The sequence below is a fragment of the Orycteropus afer genome, unplaced genomic scaffold, assembly GCF_000298275.1.
Source record: "Orycteropus afer afer isolate SDZICR_OR568_19922 unplaced genomic scaffold, OryAfe1.0 scaffold00048, whole genome shotgun sequence".
NCBI classification, from domain to species: Eukaryota; Metazoa; Chordata; class Mammalia; order Tubulidentata; family Orycteropodidae; genus Orycteropus; species Orycteropus afer.
The window spans coordinates 3,178,778-3,197,442 of NW_006921635.1; the positions used below are offsets into that span (position 1 = coordinate 3,178,778).

Sequence of the window (18,665 nt, forward strand, 5' to 3'; positions counted from 1 at the left end):
CCCCATAGTTATGTCTTCCCTGTGTTCTTCCTTCCCATGCAGTCCTGCTCCCCAAGCTGCCTCTTCATGCATACACAGCTCTTCTATTCTCCCATGGTTGATCTCTGCAAGCAATGTATCTACCTAATGTAAATGTTCAGCTCATATGCCTGTCTTTTGTTTGGCTAGATGCCACAGGAGTGGCAATTCCAGACCTGAAGGACAGCTAGGGGCCATAGTCTCAGTGGTTCCATCAAGCTCTATCAGACCAGCAAACATGGTCCCTTTTTTTTTTTTTAATGATTTTGAGTTTTGTTCCATATTGTTCTCCCACTCTCCAGGATCTCCTACATAGATCCCCCTCCAAGTGGTTGACAGTGGTAGTCGGTCACCATCTAGTTCTGGTCTCATAGTCATATAGGCTGAGGACACATGGTGTACCAGTCCCTTGGACTAATTGTTTCCATGCATCTTTGGTTTTCTTCTTTCTTCTTTGTTCCAGACGAGGAGAGACCCATCATTGCGTCTAGATGTCTGCTTGCAAGCTTTTAAGATCCCAGTCACTACTGGCCAAAGTAGGATGTGAAACATGTTTGTGTAGTATGTTATGCCAACTGAGCTTGATGTCCTCTGTGACTACGGTCCCGAGCCCACAGGTCCAGCTACTCGCTCCCTCTGGGTATCTGGCTGTGGCCAAGAAGTGACTACAACCTTGTCCCTTGTTAGTAACAGGCCATTCTTGAGGTGTCTTCTAGCCTACTACCAGTAGTCAGAAGGAGCTCTGGTGGCTCAGTGCCTAAGGCATTTGACTGCTAACTAGAAGGTTGGCAGTTCCAACCCACTAGCCACTCAGCAGAACGAAGACCAGGCAATCTACTTCTGTAAACATTTCCTGCCTCAGAAACCCAATGGGGGTTGCTGTGAGTTGGAATCAACTGAATAGCAGTTTGGTTTTTTTTAACCCATAGTCAGTGTTAACCAGTTTTGGAGCCTGTACTCCCCTGTCCTTCTTTACTGCATGATGAACTAAGATGGTCCATCTAAGATGAAAGCAAGACTCAAGCCAAGGGCAAACAGCAGAATACACCTGCGCATTCATTTTGAAACACACACACTCCATCTTACAAAGAGACTGTACGTGCATCTGGCCTGAAGGAAATTGAGGCTTATCATTAAGAATTCATCACAGCCTTGTTACGCTTCCTGACTTTTGCAAAAGGGTCACGATTTTATGAGTATTCTGCTTGCATAAGGTCTTTTGAAATCATATACCCCACGACCTTAAAACTATGATAAAATCCCTAGCCTATGAGGGTCGGGTAGACACACATGGCTTTGCCTCTGGCCCCATGTGTCTGCACCTTTCAAGGTTACTATTTTCTTATTAAATTTCTCTCTGAGCTACAGCTGACTTTCTAGTCATTATTTCGGAACTCAACCTACAACAGTCCCCCAAATTCCATTCTGCACTTCCTCAGACTCCCAAGTAATTGATTAGCAAGTACTTTCTTCATAATAAACACATAAAGGATAGTGAAGGCAGTGATACACTCACCATATACTCTTATCAGCCTAAGGACCATCCTCACATTTAGTGAGCTCTTCCTAGCTCTGGTGGTACAATGCCTAAGGCATTTGGTTGCTAACCAGAAGGTTGATGGTTCAAACCCACAAGCTGCTCTGTGGAAGGAAGATGGGGCAATCTACTTTCATAAGGATTTACCGCCCCAGAATCCCAATAGGGGTCACTATGAGTCGGAGCGACGATAGCAGTGAGTTTTGTTTTTTGTTTTTTTCAAGTGCCAGATACCCTCATAGACCTTTTAAGTGAATTACATGAAATAATTTGTATCCCCTTTGCTCCTCACAACAACCTATGAGGTAACATGCATGTTTTTTGATGAAGCCAGCAGTGGGAGCTTGAATTCCGGCCAGGACAGTCCAGTGTGAATGCCCCAAAGTTAAAGCGGAAAAGCCATGCAAGATTCCTTCAGTCTCTGAACATTTCGCAAAATCGTAGCCCACATACCAAAAACGTCTTCATTAATGCAACGTAGAGGAGCTTTTTATTGCTAAAATGTAAGAGATTTCCATTCTTTTATGTATATGTACATATATATATATATGGAGATATATGTATGTAAAAAAAAAATTACGTATTTTTAATCTTGGCCTCAGATTACCATTTTACAGCGAGTATCCCTGCTGCTAAGAAGGAAGTTGCGGTTTTTAAACGCAACGAGAGATAGCTAGTCTCCATCTTTAAACTTAATCCTCAGCGCCCGATTACTCCTGGGTTGAAGCAGCATCGGGCTCCCTTGGCTTGACACAGAAGCCGGGAGGTAGAACAAAAGGCCAGAAGAGGGATGAATACAAGCCGACCACTCCCTGTTTCCGGGTTTGGAACGCCCGCAGCAGCACTGATCACGTGGAAGGGTCGTCACGTGACTGCCTCCGCGGGTCTCGCGTAAAGATAAAGCGGACTCAGTTCGAAGAGGCAAAGGGGCGCTGGGGGAAGATGGCGGCTCACCTGTCCTACGGGCGGGTGAACCTGAATGTTCTGCGCGAGGCGGTGCGTCGCGAGCTGCGCGAGTTCCTGGACAAGTGCGCGGGAAGCAAGGTGAGGGGTGGCCGGCGGCGGTGCCGCCCTCACAGCCCGTGGTCCTACCTAAACGGCGGGTGTACGAGGTCCTCCCGGTGTCTCAGGAGGCAGGCTTCACGGCCTTTCCACCCTGGTCTCTGGGAAGGCGGCAGCGATGAGGCGGCGAGTGGGCTCGCTCGTGGGGTCTGGGGCTTACAGCTCGTGGCTGGCGCGGCATTGCGATGGTTTTGTGGCAGCGGAAGAAACCATTGTGAGATCCCAGGTCTTCGTGAGAGAAGTTACGACAGGCGCGCTCCGGGTGCAGCGGGACAGAGCTGGTTGAGGGATGGATCAGATGGGCGGGCCCGGCCCAAGGATGTAGGTGTATTGTCCATTCATTATAACGATCGTACGTGTCATTACAAACCGCACCTCCGAAATCTCTGACGCACCACCATTTGACGACCTACTGTTCAGATTATGACGCAAGTGGTAGTTGTTTGGGAATTTGCCCTGGCTTTGCTAAAATGGTGTTTCTCTTGTTAGACTTTGACTAGAACCCAGCTCACAACGGCGTCAGAAGCTGTAGACCAGGAACCTTACCGTGATTTATTCAACCATTGTTACCCCTTCTCGATCTTGGGATTCATGGAGAGTTGGGAAAGAGTCGGAAACCAGTCTTAGGAAGAATAGAACCCCAGAGTGGTAGAGTGGGTGCCATCTGCCATTGAGAGAAGAAGGCACCTTGGAGCCCCGTTCAGGCCAAGAAATGATGCAGAAATTGTGGTTAGGTCATGGGGTTGCGTCAGTGTCAGAGTTCTTGTTGTGATACCGTACCCTAAAGAAAAAACCATTGCCATCCAGTAAATTACAACTCAGCGACCCTTCAGGGAAGAGGAGAACTGCCCCAAAGAGTTTCCAGGACTGTGACTCTTCACTGAAGCAGACGGCCTCATCTTTCTCCCTGGAAGCAGCTGGTGGCTTGGAACTGCTGACCTTTTGGTTAGCAGCCAAATGTGTTAACTCTTGCACCACCAGAGCTACTGTATTGTAACCCACTGCCATCAAGATTCCAACTCATAGTGACCCGCATTAGGTTTCCAAGGCTGTATATATTTACTGAAGTAGACTGCCCAGTCTTCCTTTTGTGGAGCAGCTGGTGGGTTTGAACTGCCAACCTTCTGGTTAGCAGTCAGATGCCTTAGGCACCAGGCCACCAAAGCAGAGTTCAGAGTTCCTTACCATACTATAGCTCTTCAAAATGTTACATTGGTGGAAACTGGGCAAAGTATGCAAAGATCTCTCTATTATTTCTTTTTCTTATTGTGGTCAAAATATACATAAAACATTTGCCAATTCAGCAGTTTCCACATGAACAATTCCATGGCATTGATTACATTCTGTATGTTGCACCAGCTTTATTACTGTCCATTTCCAAATTATTCCACCACTTTTAACATAAACTCTGTGCTCCCTAAAAAATACTCTCTGTGGTGTTAAGGTTGTATGTCAACTTGAGTGGCTGGGCACCTGGATGTAGTCATTCCCCATGATGAGACTGGTCATCAACTCCGTGATGGAGTCTACTAGGGCAGCTGAGTAGTTGCCTTAGGGATGTGGTCTGCTTCTAGTACATTTAAAAAAAAAAACAAAAAACAAAAACCCAGCTTTAATAAAGGTCTCTGAGCTGTTTGGCAGCGTGGACCCTGCATGTAGCTGAGTCTTCATCATGATGGCCTGCCACGTTGTCTGTTAATCTTGGAACTATTAACGGACTTGAATTAGTGGCCTGTTGTGTTGCTTGATAATCTTGGGACTGTGCCATTGTACTTGTCAACTTAAGGTTTGTCAGCCTTAGCAACCAGCAGCTGCTTGAGCTAAGAGATACCTCAGTGGGCCGGGAGCAAAAGCCAGAGCTGAAGCCCTCAAGGGCTTTCCTCCAGCCTCTAGAGCTGACACTTTGAACTCAGACTTCTAGCCTCCTAAACTCTAAGAGAATAAATCCTCGTTTGTTAAAGCCTACATTTCTGGTATTTTCTGTTAGAGCAGCACTGGAGAACCAAACACTCCCCCTTTTTCCCTCCATCCCACCCCTAGCAACCACTAATAAACTTTGGTTTCTATATATTTGCTTATTTCTTATAAGGGAGATCATACAGTATCTGTCCTTTTGTGACTGACTGACTTCACTCACCATAATGTTTTCAAGGGTCATTCATGTTACATCATGCATCAGGACTTCACTTTTCCTTATGGCTGAATAGTATTTCACATTATGTGTATCCATTCATCTGTTGATGGACGTTTTGGTTGTTTCCACTTTTTGACTATTATAAAAAGGGCTGCAATGAACATTGGTGGACAGGTTTCCTTCTGCTTTCACTACCTCTGGCTATATACCTAGCATTCAGATGACTGGCCTCCTGACTCCCTTCCACACCTGCAGTGTGGTCCTGGATGTAGTGACAATTCCAAGCCATCTCGTCACCTCTTCCATGCTAACCCAAAGGTTAGTGGCTTGAGTCCATCCATAGTCACCTCAGAAGAAAGGCTGGTGATCTGCTTCCAAAAAATCAGCCATGGAAACCTGATGGGTTCTCCCCGTCTAGACCAAGGAAGAGTGAAGAAAATCAGAGACTTAAAGCCACAATCTAAAAGGCTTGTGGACCAGGTGAACCCCAGCCTTCATGACCCTAAGACCAGAAGAACTAGGTAGTGCCCACCAACTACTAACTGTGCTGAAAGGGATCACAATAGGAGAGTGGCGGAAAAATGTGGAACAAAACTCAAAATCATGTAAAAAGACTAGGTGTGACAGTGCCTGGTAGAACCCCAAGACTATAGCCCTTAGTCACTCTTCAAACTGAACTCACTCCTGTGGCTCCACTTCCAGCCAAACAACAGACAGGACTTCGAGGTGAATAGTTACACCAGGAAGGTATTTGCTCCTCAGAACAAACAACCATAAGAGATCGAAAGGGCAGCATTTGCCCAGGGACAAAGCTCAGAACACAGGAAGGGATGGGAAAGAAGGAAGAACGGAAATGGAAAACGGGAGAAATGGGAAGAGCGCTGTTCCTTTGTGGGGACTGTAGTCAATATCACGAAACAAAATGTGCGTGAGTCATTGAATGGAAAACCAATTTGCTCTGTAAACTTTCTCCCAAATCACAATAAAGAACAAACAAACAAAACAGCCCTATGACTGCCATTCTGTTCATACGCACGCTGATGGCCGTAAGTCAGAGTCAATTCAGTGGCAGCTGGAGGTTTTGTCAGAACAAGATTGTGATACCTCTGTCACAGGTTCTAATGTTATGTTATCAGATTATACGATACTTACGTACATACAACACTTGTTTGAACCATACGGAAATTGCCATGGTGTTTCATATGGATCAGTCTACTACTTAACACTATGACATAGATACATAATCGTCTATAGTTTCATGGTTCTGTCTTTTTTCTCCCCCTAACTTTCCTGTGATCTACAATGTCATCACTTACCCCGATGTTATTTTTCTTTAGCCCTGTACAATATTAACATGGTCACAGAGCCAATTAAAACTTTGGTCAGTTCAGAGTTTGAAGCGACTGTTTGTACTGTACTTTTTTGCTGATATTGTTGAGATTCCTGATACTAACTGTAACAAGAAAATGTTTCTGTCTTCTAGGCCATAGTTTGGGATGAGTACCTAACAGGACCTTTTGGGCTAATTGCACAGTACTCGCTACTGAAGGTAAACAAGCTGCCTGGGCTTTGTTTGGGGAGTAATTATTCTGTGTTTTAGCGATGATAATAGTATTTTGCACATCCTCCAGGTTATTGCCTTGCAGGGAAAGTGGCTGTCTGTTCTTTATAAACACTGATACCGATGTGTTATTAGCACTTGGCGTATGATTCTGTGCTGAGCCTAATTCTAGGGGAATTGCTGTCATTGTATGTGTGATGATTGCCCAGTGTCTGTGATAGCTCATCCCAAGAGCCCTTTGAATTTGGCTGCAAAGCAGTGGCTTTCTCCTGATACATGGTCCTTTACACATTAGGCTGCCGAAAACCCCTTGCCTTCGACTTGATTCCAACTCATAGCGACCCTGTATGAGAGGCAGAGTAGAACACCACCATAAGGTGTCCAAGGCTGTATGTAAATCTGTGTGGAAGCAAACAGCCGTATCTTTTTCCCCACAGAGAGGCTGATGGTTGTGAACTGCTGACCTTTTGGTTAGCAGCCGAATGCTTTAACTACTGTGCCGCTGGGGCTCCTTGTTTGGCTACCAAATCTGGGGATCTGATTTGATTATAAAGCATTGATGCACATTGGTTTGTTTGGGAGTCTTTGTGACTCGGTCTGGACGTGAAGGTGAATTCCAGGCTGTCCACCTGTTGTGTCTGTGTTTCCCTAGGAACATGAAGTGGAAAAAATGTTCACACTTAAAGGAAGCCGTTTGCCGGCAGCTGATGTCAAGAACATCATTTTTTTTGTCAGACCTCGGCTGGAATTGATGGATATAATCGCAGAAAATGTGCTCAGGTATCTTGGAGATTCTGTTTGGTCCCAAAACGATGTGGCCTGTGACTGCAAACCTCTTCCGTGTCCCAGGGCATTGGGAGGGGACCTTCAGGAAAACTGGGTTTTCAAAAAAACCCACTGCTGTCGAGTTGATTCTGACCCGACAGGACAGTAGAACTGCCCTGTAGAATTCCGAGGGTTGTAAATCTCAGTGGAAGCAGATGGACTCGTCTCTCCCCCATGGGGTGGCTGGTGGGTTCAAACCCCAACCCTTTGATTGGCAGCCAAGTGCTTTAAGCACTGTACCACAGTTGCACTGAAATTGGGATGGGATGGAATTGTGTAAGAGGAGAGATGGGAGACCTGAGGAGCTGTTCCGGTAGTTGGAGAGGAATCGTCATATTACCCCATTTTTTCAGAACAGCTAGAAGGGAGCTCTGGTGGTGTACTGGCTAAGGCATCTGACTGCTAACCATATGGCTGGCGGTTCAGACCCACCAGCCACTCCTCGGAAGGAAGACTGGGCAATCTACTTCCGTAGAGATACCTCCTTGGAAACCCGAGGAGGGGTCACTGTGAGTTGAAATACTTGAGGGCAGTGAGTTTGGTGGGGTGTCTTTTTTGTTTGGCTAGAAGTGACTTGTTTAAGTGGAGACCAGTTACCCGAGTTGACCGACTCATGGTGACTCATGGGTGTCAGAGTAGAAGTGCACTCCAAGGGGCTTTCATGGCTGTGCCCTTTCACAAGCAGATTGCCTGGTCTTTTTTCCAAGGCACCTCTGAGTGGGTTTGAACCACCAACTTCCTGGTTGGTAGCTGAGCACTTACCCATTTGCACCACCTAGGTCCTCCAACAACAGAAAAGACCCTGGTTGAAAATAGGCACACAGACAAATGCCTCTAATGCCTGTTTTTCAGTACGTCAGATATAGTGTGCTTGAATTTCATAAGCAAATAAGTGAGGATGAATTAAAATTTGGTAAGCATTCAACCTGTAGAGGAAGTACTAGCAGCCTAGTCTGCACTCTGGTGTCCTATTGATCTGGCCCCTGAAACCTTACAGGCCTGTGCAGGCTGTTTGGGGAAGTCTACTGGCAAGGCGAGGAGGGACAGAAGTGCAGGTGATCTTTCATTTTAAAGTCAGGCTCCGGGAGGCTGCCCTGCTTTGGCCCAAGACCATTGATTGTCAACAGGACACAGATCTCCTGCCTCAGTGACCCTGAGAGCTTCAACAGGTCATAAATAGTCGAAGAGAAAGCCAGACGGTGCATCATGAATGAGTGCTGCTTTCCTGCCTGGAAGGAAAAAAAAAAAAAACAAGCATGAGAACAGCTGGAACCATTTGGGCCTGACAGTTGGCATGTGTGTGCACACCTGACCATCACTCATGTGGTGCCCGCAGTGTGCCAGGCAGTGGGCGAGGCCTGGGCAGAGAAGGGGCGCAGCGTCTCTGACTCTAAAGAAGCTCGTAGGCTAAGAAACGTTCCTTGCTTTGCAGTGAAGACAGACGCGGCCCCGCGAGAGACTTCCACATTTTGTTTGTGCCGCGCCGCAGCTTGCTGTGCGAACAGCGCCTGAAGGATCTGGGTGTCCTGGGGTCCTTTATCCACAGGGAGGAGTACAGCCTCGACCTCATCCCCTTTGACGGGGATCTCTTGTCCATGGAATCAGAAAGCGCATTCAAAGTAAGTGTGGCGTTTTCTTTCCATCGTCAGACTAATTTTTGCGAAATCTCTGAGTGTGAAATAGTGTCACCATATTGTTGGAATTGGCGCCGCCATAATTCCGAGTGAAGTTCCTATGTTTACTGATGGATGTGTAAGATTTCCTCCTCTTCAGCAAACTGATGTTCATTTTCCTTGCCTGATTTTTTCTTTCTTCTTTTTTTTTTTGTTTTTCGCTATTAGAGGAATTCTTTTTATGTTCTGGGTGTTGTTGGGTGCTGTGGTATTGATTTTAATTCATAGTGACTCCATGTGACAAAATAGAGTTGTTCCATACCTTTTTCTAGGCTGCAGTCTTTGTGGTAACAGATCAGATACAGATCCAGGAACAGACAGGCTTTGCAAGTATTTTTCCCTGTTCTGTTCGTCGTCTCTTTCTTTCTTTATTTTCTCATAGTTCTTGATAGCATACTATGGAACACGAACGTTTTTAATTTTGTCGAATCCCAATTTGTATAATTTCTCTATTTTTGTCTTTTATTGATTGTGCTTTTGTTGAGAAATGAGGGCCTAATCCAAGGTTGCAAAAATTTACTCCTATGTTTTCTTCTAAAAGTTTGATAGTTTTAACTCTTCTATTTAAAAGATCCCGTAATTAACATTTTGGGATCTTTGCTTTATCCCATGTCTTTTTTTGCTGGTGCACTTTTATATAACTAATTCATATCTGCATAATTAGTGTGAATTGGTAGTGGCAGAGGAAAATGTATTGTGGCCAAACCAGTGCAGAGGAGAGGGATCTCTGTTCATCTCACTGATCATTTGCAGAGAAATACAGAATGATTATCTAAGGATTTCATACCCTTGGCTTTGTACATTTGCTTAAGATTAAATTTAGAAATCAAGGCTTTGGCCTGAAGGCCGAAGCAAAGAGCTCTGACCTGAGGTTATTGCAGCCCCAGTTTCTGGTGGAGTTGAGGTGATTTTAGGTCTTCATATTATTTTATTATTTTGGAGAAAATACACCCGACAATGCATAACAGCACTTCAGCAGTTTCTGCATGTACATTCAGTGGCGTTGCTTACGTTTTCAGGTTGTGCCACCTCTCTAGACAGCCTTTCCCAAGCGCTGTCACCATCACTAACACAAACCCAGTGTCCTCTGAACTGCTTGTCCGGCCTTTCGAGTTGCAGGTGCTGGCTTGACCGCACGGAGAATTCTCTAGAAGGATAGAGTGCTTACTGCAGACATTTCTTTCCAGTGAACCTATACCATTACTTGGCTCAAAGATGACTTCAGGGGATCATTGAGGTTCAAGGTTTAAAGATTTGCTCAGTGTAGGGGGTGGTCTTTTTTTTTTTTTCCTTTAATTTTTCTTAATTTTTAATTGTGATTTTGGTGAAAGTTTACAGAGCAAATTTATTTTCATACAGCAGTTCACATACACTTTGTCTTATGACATTGACTACAATCTCCCACAATGCAACAGCTCCCCTCCCACTTCCTCCCAATAGTTACCTCTTCCCTGTGTCCTTCCCTCCCTGCACTCCTGTCCCCTGAGCTGTCTCCCTACGCATATACAGCCCTTGTGTTCTCCCATGATTGACCTTTCCAAGAAGTATATCTGCCTAATGTAAATGTTAAGCTCATGTGCCTGTCTTTTGTTTGGCTGGAACACAGGAGTGGGTTCAATTCCAGACCTGAAGGGCTACTAGGGGCCATAGTCTCAGGAGTTCCACCAGGCTCTATGAAACCTGCCCCCCCCCTTTTTTTATGATTTTGAGTTTTGTTGTTCTTTGTGTGTTTTTAATGACGAGCCTGTTTAGGGTTTATTGGCATCCGGAGGTATCGCGCTGTCGTGCTGGCCTTCGGGCCCTGAGTGTGAGCCCCTCCAGCGTCTCACTGTACACACTGTGGGTGGGAGTCAGGCTTCTGCTCGGTTCGTGTTCAGTAGCACTGTTGGCATTTTGGGGGCCTCACTTGTATATGCAGAACTCAGCACCTGTGGAGTCTACCTCTTTGTACACACTGCAAAGTCTGCTATTGTGTGGTCAAGGGATACGTCGGGGTCCTGAAATAAGTGCATTTCTGTGTCAGTGGGAATTAGCATCTGGGCTTCCCAAGGTGCCCTGCCCAAGTTCATACTCAGCGTCATGAATTAGAGAGCCCACTCCCCAGTGTAAGTCTTTATTAATCCGTAGTTCAGTTAAGAGCTGATGAACTGAGCTGGCATGATAGGTGAACACTTTCCCCTCAGGGGTCCCCAGCTGTCCCCTGGCAGAGTCGGTAGCTCCCACCGCTGTCCCCAAATACCTAGCTGTGTCTTCGTGGCCTAGACAGACAGCTGTGCAAATGGACTGGAGGCCCAGCTTCACACCTTCCAGGGCCAGGAGCTGAGGCGGGCCCCCCACAGGCACTGGCGCGATGGCTCTCACCAGCCTGCAGGTCACCAGCCTGTGGGTAACTAGCCTTTCCTCCTGCAGGAGTGCTACCTGGAGAGTGACCAGACAAGCCTGTACCACGCAGCAAAGGGGCTGATGACCCTGCAGGCTCTGTATGGCACCATCCCCCAGATCTTCGGGAAAGGGGAGTGCGCACGGGTGAGGAGGGACATCTTCAGAAGTGGGGAGGAGTGGGAGACCGTCCAGAAGTTGACGTCTGACGTCCTGGCTTGGGGTCGTGCTGGTGCCCTTGGCTGGTGGCCGTGTCGGGATGGGTGACAGCGGCAGGTGCTTCTCCCACTTGCTGCTCCCTGGCACTGTGCCTTTCCACAGCTCTTCTCCTTTTCTCACTTTTTTGATTGTCTCTGTTTTTAGCTGAATTTTTTAGTCTGCCACCTCCCAGCAGGGCCCCTCTTGACCCAGTGTTTCTGTTTCCAGCAAGTGGCCAACATGATGATCAGGATGAAGAGAGAGTTTACAGGAAGCCAGAACTCAATATTTCCTGTGTTTGATAACCTCTTGTTGCTGGATCGAAATGTAGACTTACTAACGCCTCTAGCTACTCAGCTTACGTACGAAGGGCTCATTGATGAGATTTATGGCATTCAGAACAGTAAGTAAAGTGATACTTGTTTTTCCTAACAGTTTGATCTCTGGTAGCATAGTGCCTAAGGCACTTGACTGCTCACCAGAAGGCTGGCGGTTCAAACCCACCAGCCACTCCTCGGAAGGAAGGTTGGGCAATCTACTTCCATAGTGATACTGCCTCGGAAACCCAAGGAGGGGTCGCTATGAGTCGGGGCTGACTCGATGGCAAACAACAACAACAACAACAACAGTTTGATAAGAAGACCCTTTAATTTTTCTTTTTAAATTTTTATTGTGATTTGGGTGAAAATTCACAGAGCAATTCATTTTCCATGCAGCAGTTCATACATATTTTGTTTCCTGACATTGACTGCAATTCCCACAATGTAACAGCTCTCTTCCCATTTCCTCCCTGTGTCGTCTTCCCTGTGTCCTTCCCTGTCATGCACTGCCCCCCACCAGCTGTCTCCCTGTGCAAACACTGCCCTTCTATTGTCCCATGATTGATCCCTCCAAGGAGTGTATCTACCTGATGTAAATGTATATGTCTGTCTGTTGTTCGGCTAGAAACCGCAGGAGTGGGTTCAATTCCAGGCCTGAAGGGCAGCTAGGGGCCATAGTCTTGGGTCTCACCAGACTCTATCAGACCTGTAAACCTGGTCTTTTTTATGATTTTGAATTTTGTTCCACATTGTTCTCCCACTCTGTCCAGGATCTTCTATCCCCCTCCGAGGGGCTGACAGTGGTAGCCGGGCACATCTAGTTCTTCTGGAGAAGACCCTTTCCTTTGGAGGCTACCCTTTTCATGTTGTGTACTTAGGCATTACTTAGAGTTAAAAGGTTCCATTTCTACTGTTGATTTCAAAGTGGAGATTAGTATAAACTCTTTGAAGAACAATTTGGCAACATGGAGAACTTTTCTAACTCTTATCCCAAGAGAATCCAAAGCCTGAGAACGTACCTTGAGGAGTAATTCCAAAAGCAGGGAGTGTTGTGTAAAAATCTGTATTGCTGTTTATTTACCCAAATTTTCTAAACGATCCAAATGATAGAACTATAAAATATAATGCAACCATGACAATAATGATGGTGGGACATGAAAAAATGTGTATCTGTAGTTCTTCCAACTGTAAATTGTATGTACATGTGCATATGTATATGTTCGAGTATGTGTGTGGGGGTGTCTGTCTGTGTAATGACTAGATTTGTTGTCAGCTGCTGTCAGGTCAGCCCCCAACCCAGGGTGACCCCAGGCACAGGGGAGTGAAACTGCCCAGTCCTGCACCAGAGCCAGGGTCATTTGCAGATCAGACCACGGTGATCCATAATGTTGTCAGTGGCTGATTTGGGGGTCCAGGCATCAAAAAGGAAAGTAACAGGAGGAGAGGGACTAATCAGACCGTGCCTCCAAAGGGCTGTTTTTTAGAAGGTACATTCATTTCTATACAAATCAGAGAACAATGGAAAAAATAAAATTACTGACTGTAGACTTTAGACATGGTAAGACGATCCTAGCTTAGCTGAGCTACTGAGTGAATGGCTTGTCAGTCCCACAGAGTTGGCCAGCTTCTTTGTGCACAGGGCCGAGCGTATGGCCTGGGGCAGAGGCCCAGGCTTTAAATGCCAACACATTGCCCTATGGGGCATGAAGATCATTGTGGTGACCCGTAATTCAGGTGGTTCAAGAAGCTTGTGGGAAGAGGTGGCCCTTGTACTGGGCTTTGAAAGAAGGATAGAGTTTAGATGAGTGCTGGTGAGGGAAGGGCAGCATAAAATGTGTGGGACCACCCATGTGCTGAAGCAGGGAGCACAGTTGGGGAAACAAGGCCGACTCACAGGCTAAAGTCACTAGATGGAGGCCTGCTGGGGTAGAAAGTCAGAGGTCAGGTGGTTTTTGGTTTTGTTTAATTGGCCTTCATGATTTTTTTAAATTGATTATTTGCCAGCATTTAAAATTTGGGAAACTGTATGTAATAAACTTGATTTCTGGCATATCTGAAGTTCTGGCAGCAAGCAACTTTTGCCACACATCCAGCACCCCGTGGCACACCACAGATACCCCACTCCCTCCATCTCCACCAGCCGCCACCTCTCATTTACCTCAGCCCCGGCCCCGCCACCATCCCTGAATTACATCAGAGGAAACCAAGGAATGGCCTGAGGAGGGAGGTATTTAGGTGAGGTGGGCTGAAGCGGTCCTGGCTGGCACAGACAGTTAAGCACTTGACTGCTAACCAAAAGGTTGGAAGTTTGACTCCACTCAGGCACCTTGGAAGAAAGGCCTGGCAAGCTACTTCTGAAAGGTCACAGCCATTAAATTAAAAAAAGAAAAGTAGAGCTGGCAGACCAAGGGCACGGGTGGCTGAGGGGAGTCAGGAACCAGGGAAGCCATCAGGAGCCTTGGCAGGGGCCCGGACACAGGGATGGGGTTTCTCACCAGCATTGGAAACGATGGAGTAGAGATGAAGTAGTAGTTGTTGTTGAAGATGTGTCCCAATAAAACTTTATTTACAAGAGGGGCTGGGCTGAATTTGGCCCTCAGGCCACAGTTTTCCGATCCCTGCTCTAAAGTAACTTTCAAACTCTTGTGATCTGCAGCCCACAGTAAGAAATACCTTTTCTATCATGACCCAGTACATGCACATACAAATGTGTGTGAGAGACTGAAACAGACTTTCTTTTACGTGTTTTTCAGTATCTCCTTGTGTTTTAGGTGAAAGTTTACAAAGCAAATTAGCTAAGAGCTCTGGTGGCATAGTGCCTAAGGCATTTGACTGCTAACCAGAAGGTTGGCGGTTTACACTCACCAGCCACTCTGAAGGGAAGACTGGGCAGTCTACTTCTATAAAGATTTACTGCCCAGTAACCCAAAAGGGATCACTATGAGATGGAATCGACTAGATGGCAGTGAGTTGGTTTTTTTTTTTTTTTGGTTTGTAACAATTTTTATACATGTTGTTGTTATTTGCCTTCCAGTAGGCCCAACTCCTAGCGACCCCTCCTTGGGTTTCCGAGGCAGTATCACTACGGAAGTAGGATTGCCCAACCTTCCTTCCAAGGAGTGGCTGGTGGGTTTGAACCGCCAGCCTTCTGCTTAGCAGTCAAGTGCCTTAGGCATAGTTCTGGACCATTAGTTACAGTTTTTACAGTGTGTCAGCATTCAGGTTAATTTCCACTCTGTTCTGTTTCCATTGATCTAGCTTCCCTGGCCCTCCTTGCCTTCTCGTCTGCTTCCCTGGCCCTCCTTGCCTTCTCGTCTGCTTTTGGGGAAATATTGACTGTTTGGTCTCATGTGATTGATGAATGGAACACGCTACCCACTAGTGAGGCTGCACCATTTCACAGTTCACCAGGAATGCAAGAGATTTGCATTTATCTAATAACTAATCGTGTTGCATATTGTTTCATGAACTTACTGGCTTATTGCCCATTTGTGTATCTTTGGAGAAGTGTCTGTTCAGGTCTTTTGCCCATTATGAATTGGGTTGTTTTTTTTTTTTTTTTTTTTTACTATTGTGTTGTAATAGTTTGTTTATTTATATATATATATATATATTTTTTTTTTTTTTTCCTGCTTGTGAGACCCTTATGAGATAATTGATTTGCAAATATTTTCTCCCATTCTGTGAATTGTCTTTTTCACTTTCTTGAGCATATCCTTTGAAGCATAGAAGTTTTGAATTTTGATGTATCCATTGTACCTGTTTGTTCTTTTGTTGAAACAAAAGTTTTACTAAAACATTAACACCCACTCAGATGTCATGTGATGTGCTTTGATATCTTCCATCCTGTTTCTACTGTTATTGTTTTATTTTGCTCCATTTTCAATGCTGGTTGCAGCTCACTAAGTTGATTTTGTGATCCACTAACAGAACATGGCCTTCCATTTGAAAAACACTAGAAAGTGATGGGGGAACCGTGGTAGTTCTTTGAGTGGAAAAGTAACATAACCCTTGAATAAGTTTAAGAATTGGACACTGCTGTAGTGATCTGTAAAGAGCCCTTGGTGGTACAGTGGTTAAAGCATTGGGCTGCTAACCAAAAGGTCTGTGGTTTGAACCCACCAGCCGCTCTGCCAGAGAAAGATGAGGCAGTCTCCTTTTGTAAAGTTTCACAGCTTGGAAACCCCCTGGGGCAGTTCTACTCTGTCCTGCAGGGGCACCGAGTCAACCAACTCGATGGCAGTGGGTTTGGTTTGGTAGTGACCGTGTCGGTGCCCCATAAGAAAATTGTTGTTTTTGTTGTTGTTAGCTGCTGTCGAGTGTGCCTCCGGCCTCACGCACAGAATTCAATGCTGTGCAGACCTCCATAGTCCCCGTGATCAGCTGCAGATTGGACCTGGACCCTGGTAATCCCTAGGGTTTTCATTAGCTGGTTTCTTAGACAGCCAGGTCTCTCTTCCAACATTCAGAAAATTAGAACAGTGATATTAATATCAACAGGCACTACATTCTGCCCTTTGGCTGTGGGAGAATCAAGAGCTCAGTGCTGGACAGAGCATTTTGTTTTGCTTTTAACCCGTCTGCGATTCTGTCCTGAGTTGGGCAGTTCTGCTTCATGTCTGGGCCCTTGGCTGGTTCTCCCGGTGATCAGGGACCGCTTTTCCTCCCTCTGGTGTGCAGGTTACGTGAAGCTTCCGCCAGAGAAGTTCACACCTAAGAAGCAGGGCGATGGCGGGAAGGATCTTCCCACGGAAGCCAAGAAGCTCCAGCTGAATTCCGCAGAGGAGCTCTACGCCGAGATCCGAGATAAGAACTTCAACGCGGTGGGCTCCGTGCTCAGCAAGAGAGCAAAGGTCATCTCGGCAGCCTTTGAGGTGGGACACGTGGCCGTCACAGGCTAGACTGCCCTGCCCACAAGGAGACCCCACCACGTGCAGGCCGTACCTGGGCCTTGAGCATCTTACCAAACCAAACCGCTGCGGTTGCCCTCCGCTCACTGACGGCGACCCCAGGTGGGTCAGAGTAGAACTTAGCTCCAGAGGGTTTTCAATGGCTGTGACCTTTATGGAGGCAAATCACCAGGCCCTTCTTCCGTGGGTTTGAAATGCCAACTCTAGGTTGGTAGTCAAGTGCAAACCGTTTGCATCAGCCAAGGATGTTTGTCATCCTATTGTTGTGTCCTTGAGTCGATCCTGACTCACTGCTCCCTAGAGGATAGACTGGAACTATGCCATAGGCTCTCCAGTAGATCAGCAGGTCTTTTCTGCTGTGGAGCAGCTAGTGGGTTTAAACCACTGACCTTGCAGTTAGCAGTTGAGTTTAACATGCCACCACCAGAGCCCCTTTTTTCATCCTGAGTAATTGCAGATTCAATTCTGGTAGGCCCCAAGGTTTTCTTTTCCAGCTTTACTTCCCAGGCCCATGACAAAAAAGGGTGTGTGAAGTTCTTCTCCTTATTTATTACCTTTTGTGGGTATTTGTAGTTAACAGGCTCTCGTCATAAATTTTTGGTTTGCCTTCTTTTAAGCTGTTTCCTACCTCACTGGAGAGAGGCCAGCTGTGCCATAAATACCATGTTCTCTCTAATCCCCCTTGCAGTTGGTGTGAAAGCTCCAAGTTTAGACAGCGTGGCAGTGGCCGGGGAGTCTGCGGCAGCAGCAGGTGATAATGAGGTTGGAATCCTCAGGGGGTGGTGCTTTCCACCAGTGTCCTCATTGTCGGCCCTGCCTCCTCGTGCCCATTCAGCTAGTGTGTTCCTGGGTAAGAGTGTGTCTGAAACCTGGGAATTCAGTGTGACAATGAGCTGGGAATGTTTCGTCTTTGGGAACCCACAGAGTGAGGTTTGGAAAGCAGACTCGGTTTGGAAAGCAGACTCTCAGCTGAGTCGGGGCCTGACAATTTTTTCTTTCTGAGGAGTCATGGCCGTGAGTTGACGTCCGTATTTCTGAAGTTTTTTTTTGGCTGCAGTCATCAGATTTTGTGTGCGCACACACAAATGTTTTCCCATCACTGAGCACAGTTCACTTTTGGACAGTACTTAACGCTTTAGACACAGCAGCGAGAATGGACTTCTTTCTGTTATAGAGGAAAAAAACTGTGCCTGGTTTCCTCCTTACAATAGTCGTTCTTTCCAACTTTTTTGTTCCAAATTTTTCTTTATCTACTGCTTTCCTCTACAAAAGGAGAGCCCTGGTGGCACAGCGATTAAGTGCTCACCTGCCAACCAAAAAGGTCAGTGGTTTGAGCCCATCAGCTGCTCTGTGGGAGAAATCTGAGGCCGTCTGCTTCCTTAAAGATTTACAGCCTTGAAAACTCTACAGGGCAGTTCTGCTCTGTCCAGCAGTGTCACTGTTAGTCAGAGGTGACCGGATGGCAGTGGGCTTGATTTTGGGTCATCCGCCACAAGCGCTCAGATGGTCTCAGATGCTGATGACAGGCTCTGAGCTGGTGGCAGGAAGGTTGGCCTCAGGCTTTGCTCTCTGAAGAAGTACAGTGCAGTAAACCGACTCACACTCTGTATTCTCAGGGATCGGCTTTTCTCTTTCTCTGTGTAATGTCAGCCCTGGGTTTGACCTGAGGTATTTGTGTTCCAGTCTTCCTTTCACATAACATACGTTGTGTGTGCACATCCTCTGAATGATACAAATAACGGGGCACTAGAAAATAGCACTCTTCCCTACTCAACGGTTCTGTTGTCCATTTCAGGAGAGGCACAATGCGAAAACGGTTGGGGAGATTAAGCAGTTCGTTTCCCAGCTGCCCCACATGCAGGCAGCAAGAGGCTCCCTCGCAAACCACACCTCGATCGCAGAGTTAATCAAAGATGTGACCAGTGAGTATTATCTGCAGTAATTGTCTCCATCCGGGTTGGACGTGCATGGGGTCCAACACCTCAGTCACTGGCACCATGATACCTCCTTGAAAAGTCATTTCTGTCTTCAGACAGATGTCGTCCCCC

General features: G+C 46.4%; 1 protein-coding gene across 1 annotated transcript in view; it reads left to right on the forward strand.

Moving 5' to 3' along the window:
• The first annotated feature begins 2,497 nt into the window (after positions 1–2,497).
• The window catches only part of VPS33A (VPS33A core subunit of CORVET and HOPS complexes), a 25,717-nt gene continuing 9,549 nt past the window's right edge, over positions 2,498–18,665 (forward strand). Inside the window, exons 1-8 of the mRNA XM_007938140.2 lie at positions 2,498–2,599; positions 6,235–6,300; positions 6,965–7,092; positions 8,570–8,756; positions 11,220–11,336; positions 11,616–11,790; positions 16,388–16,581; positions 18,413–18,539. Coding sequence (XP_007936331.1) covers positions 2,498–2,599; positions 6,235–6,300; positions 6,965–7,092; positions 8,570–8,756; positions 11,220–11,336; positions 11,616–11,790; positions 16,388–16,581; positions 18,413–18,539 — 1,096 coding nt within the window. The remainder of the gene's footprint in view (positions 2,600–6,234; positions 6,301–6,964; positions 7,093–8,569; positions 8,757–11,219; positions 11,337–11,615; positions 11,791–16,387; positions 16,582–18,412; positions 18,540–18,665) is intronic.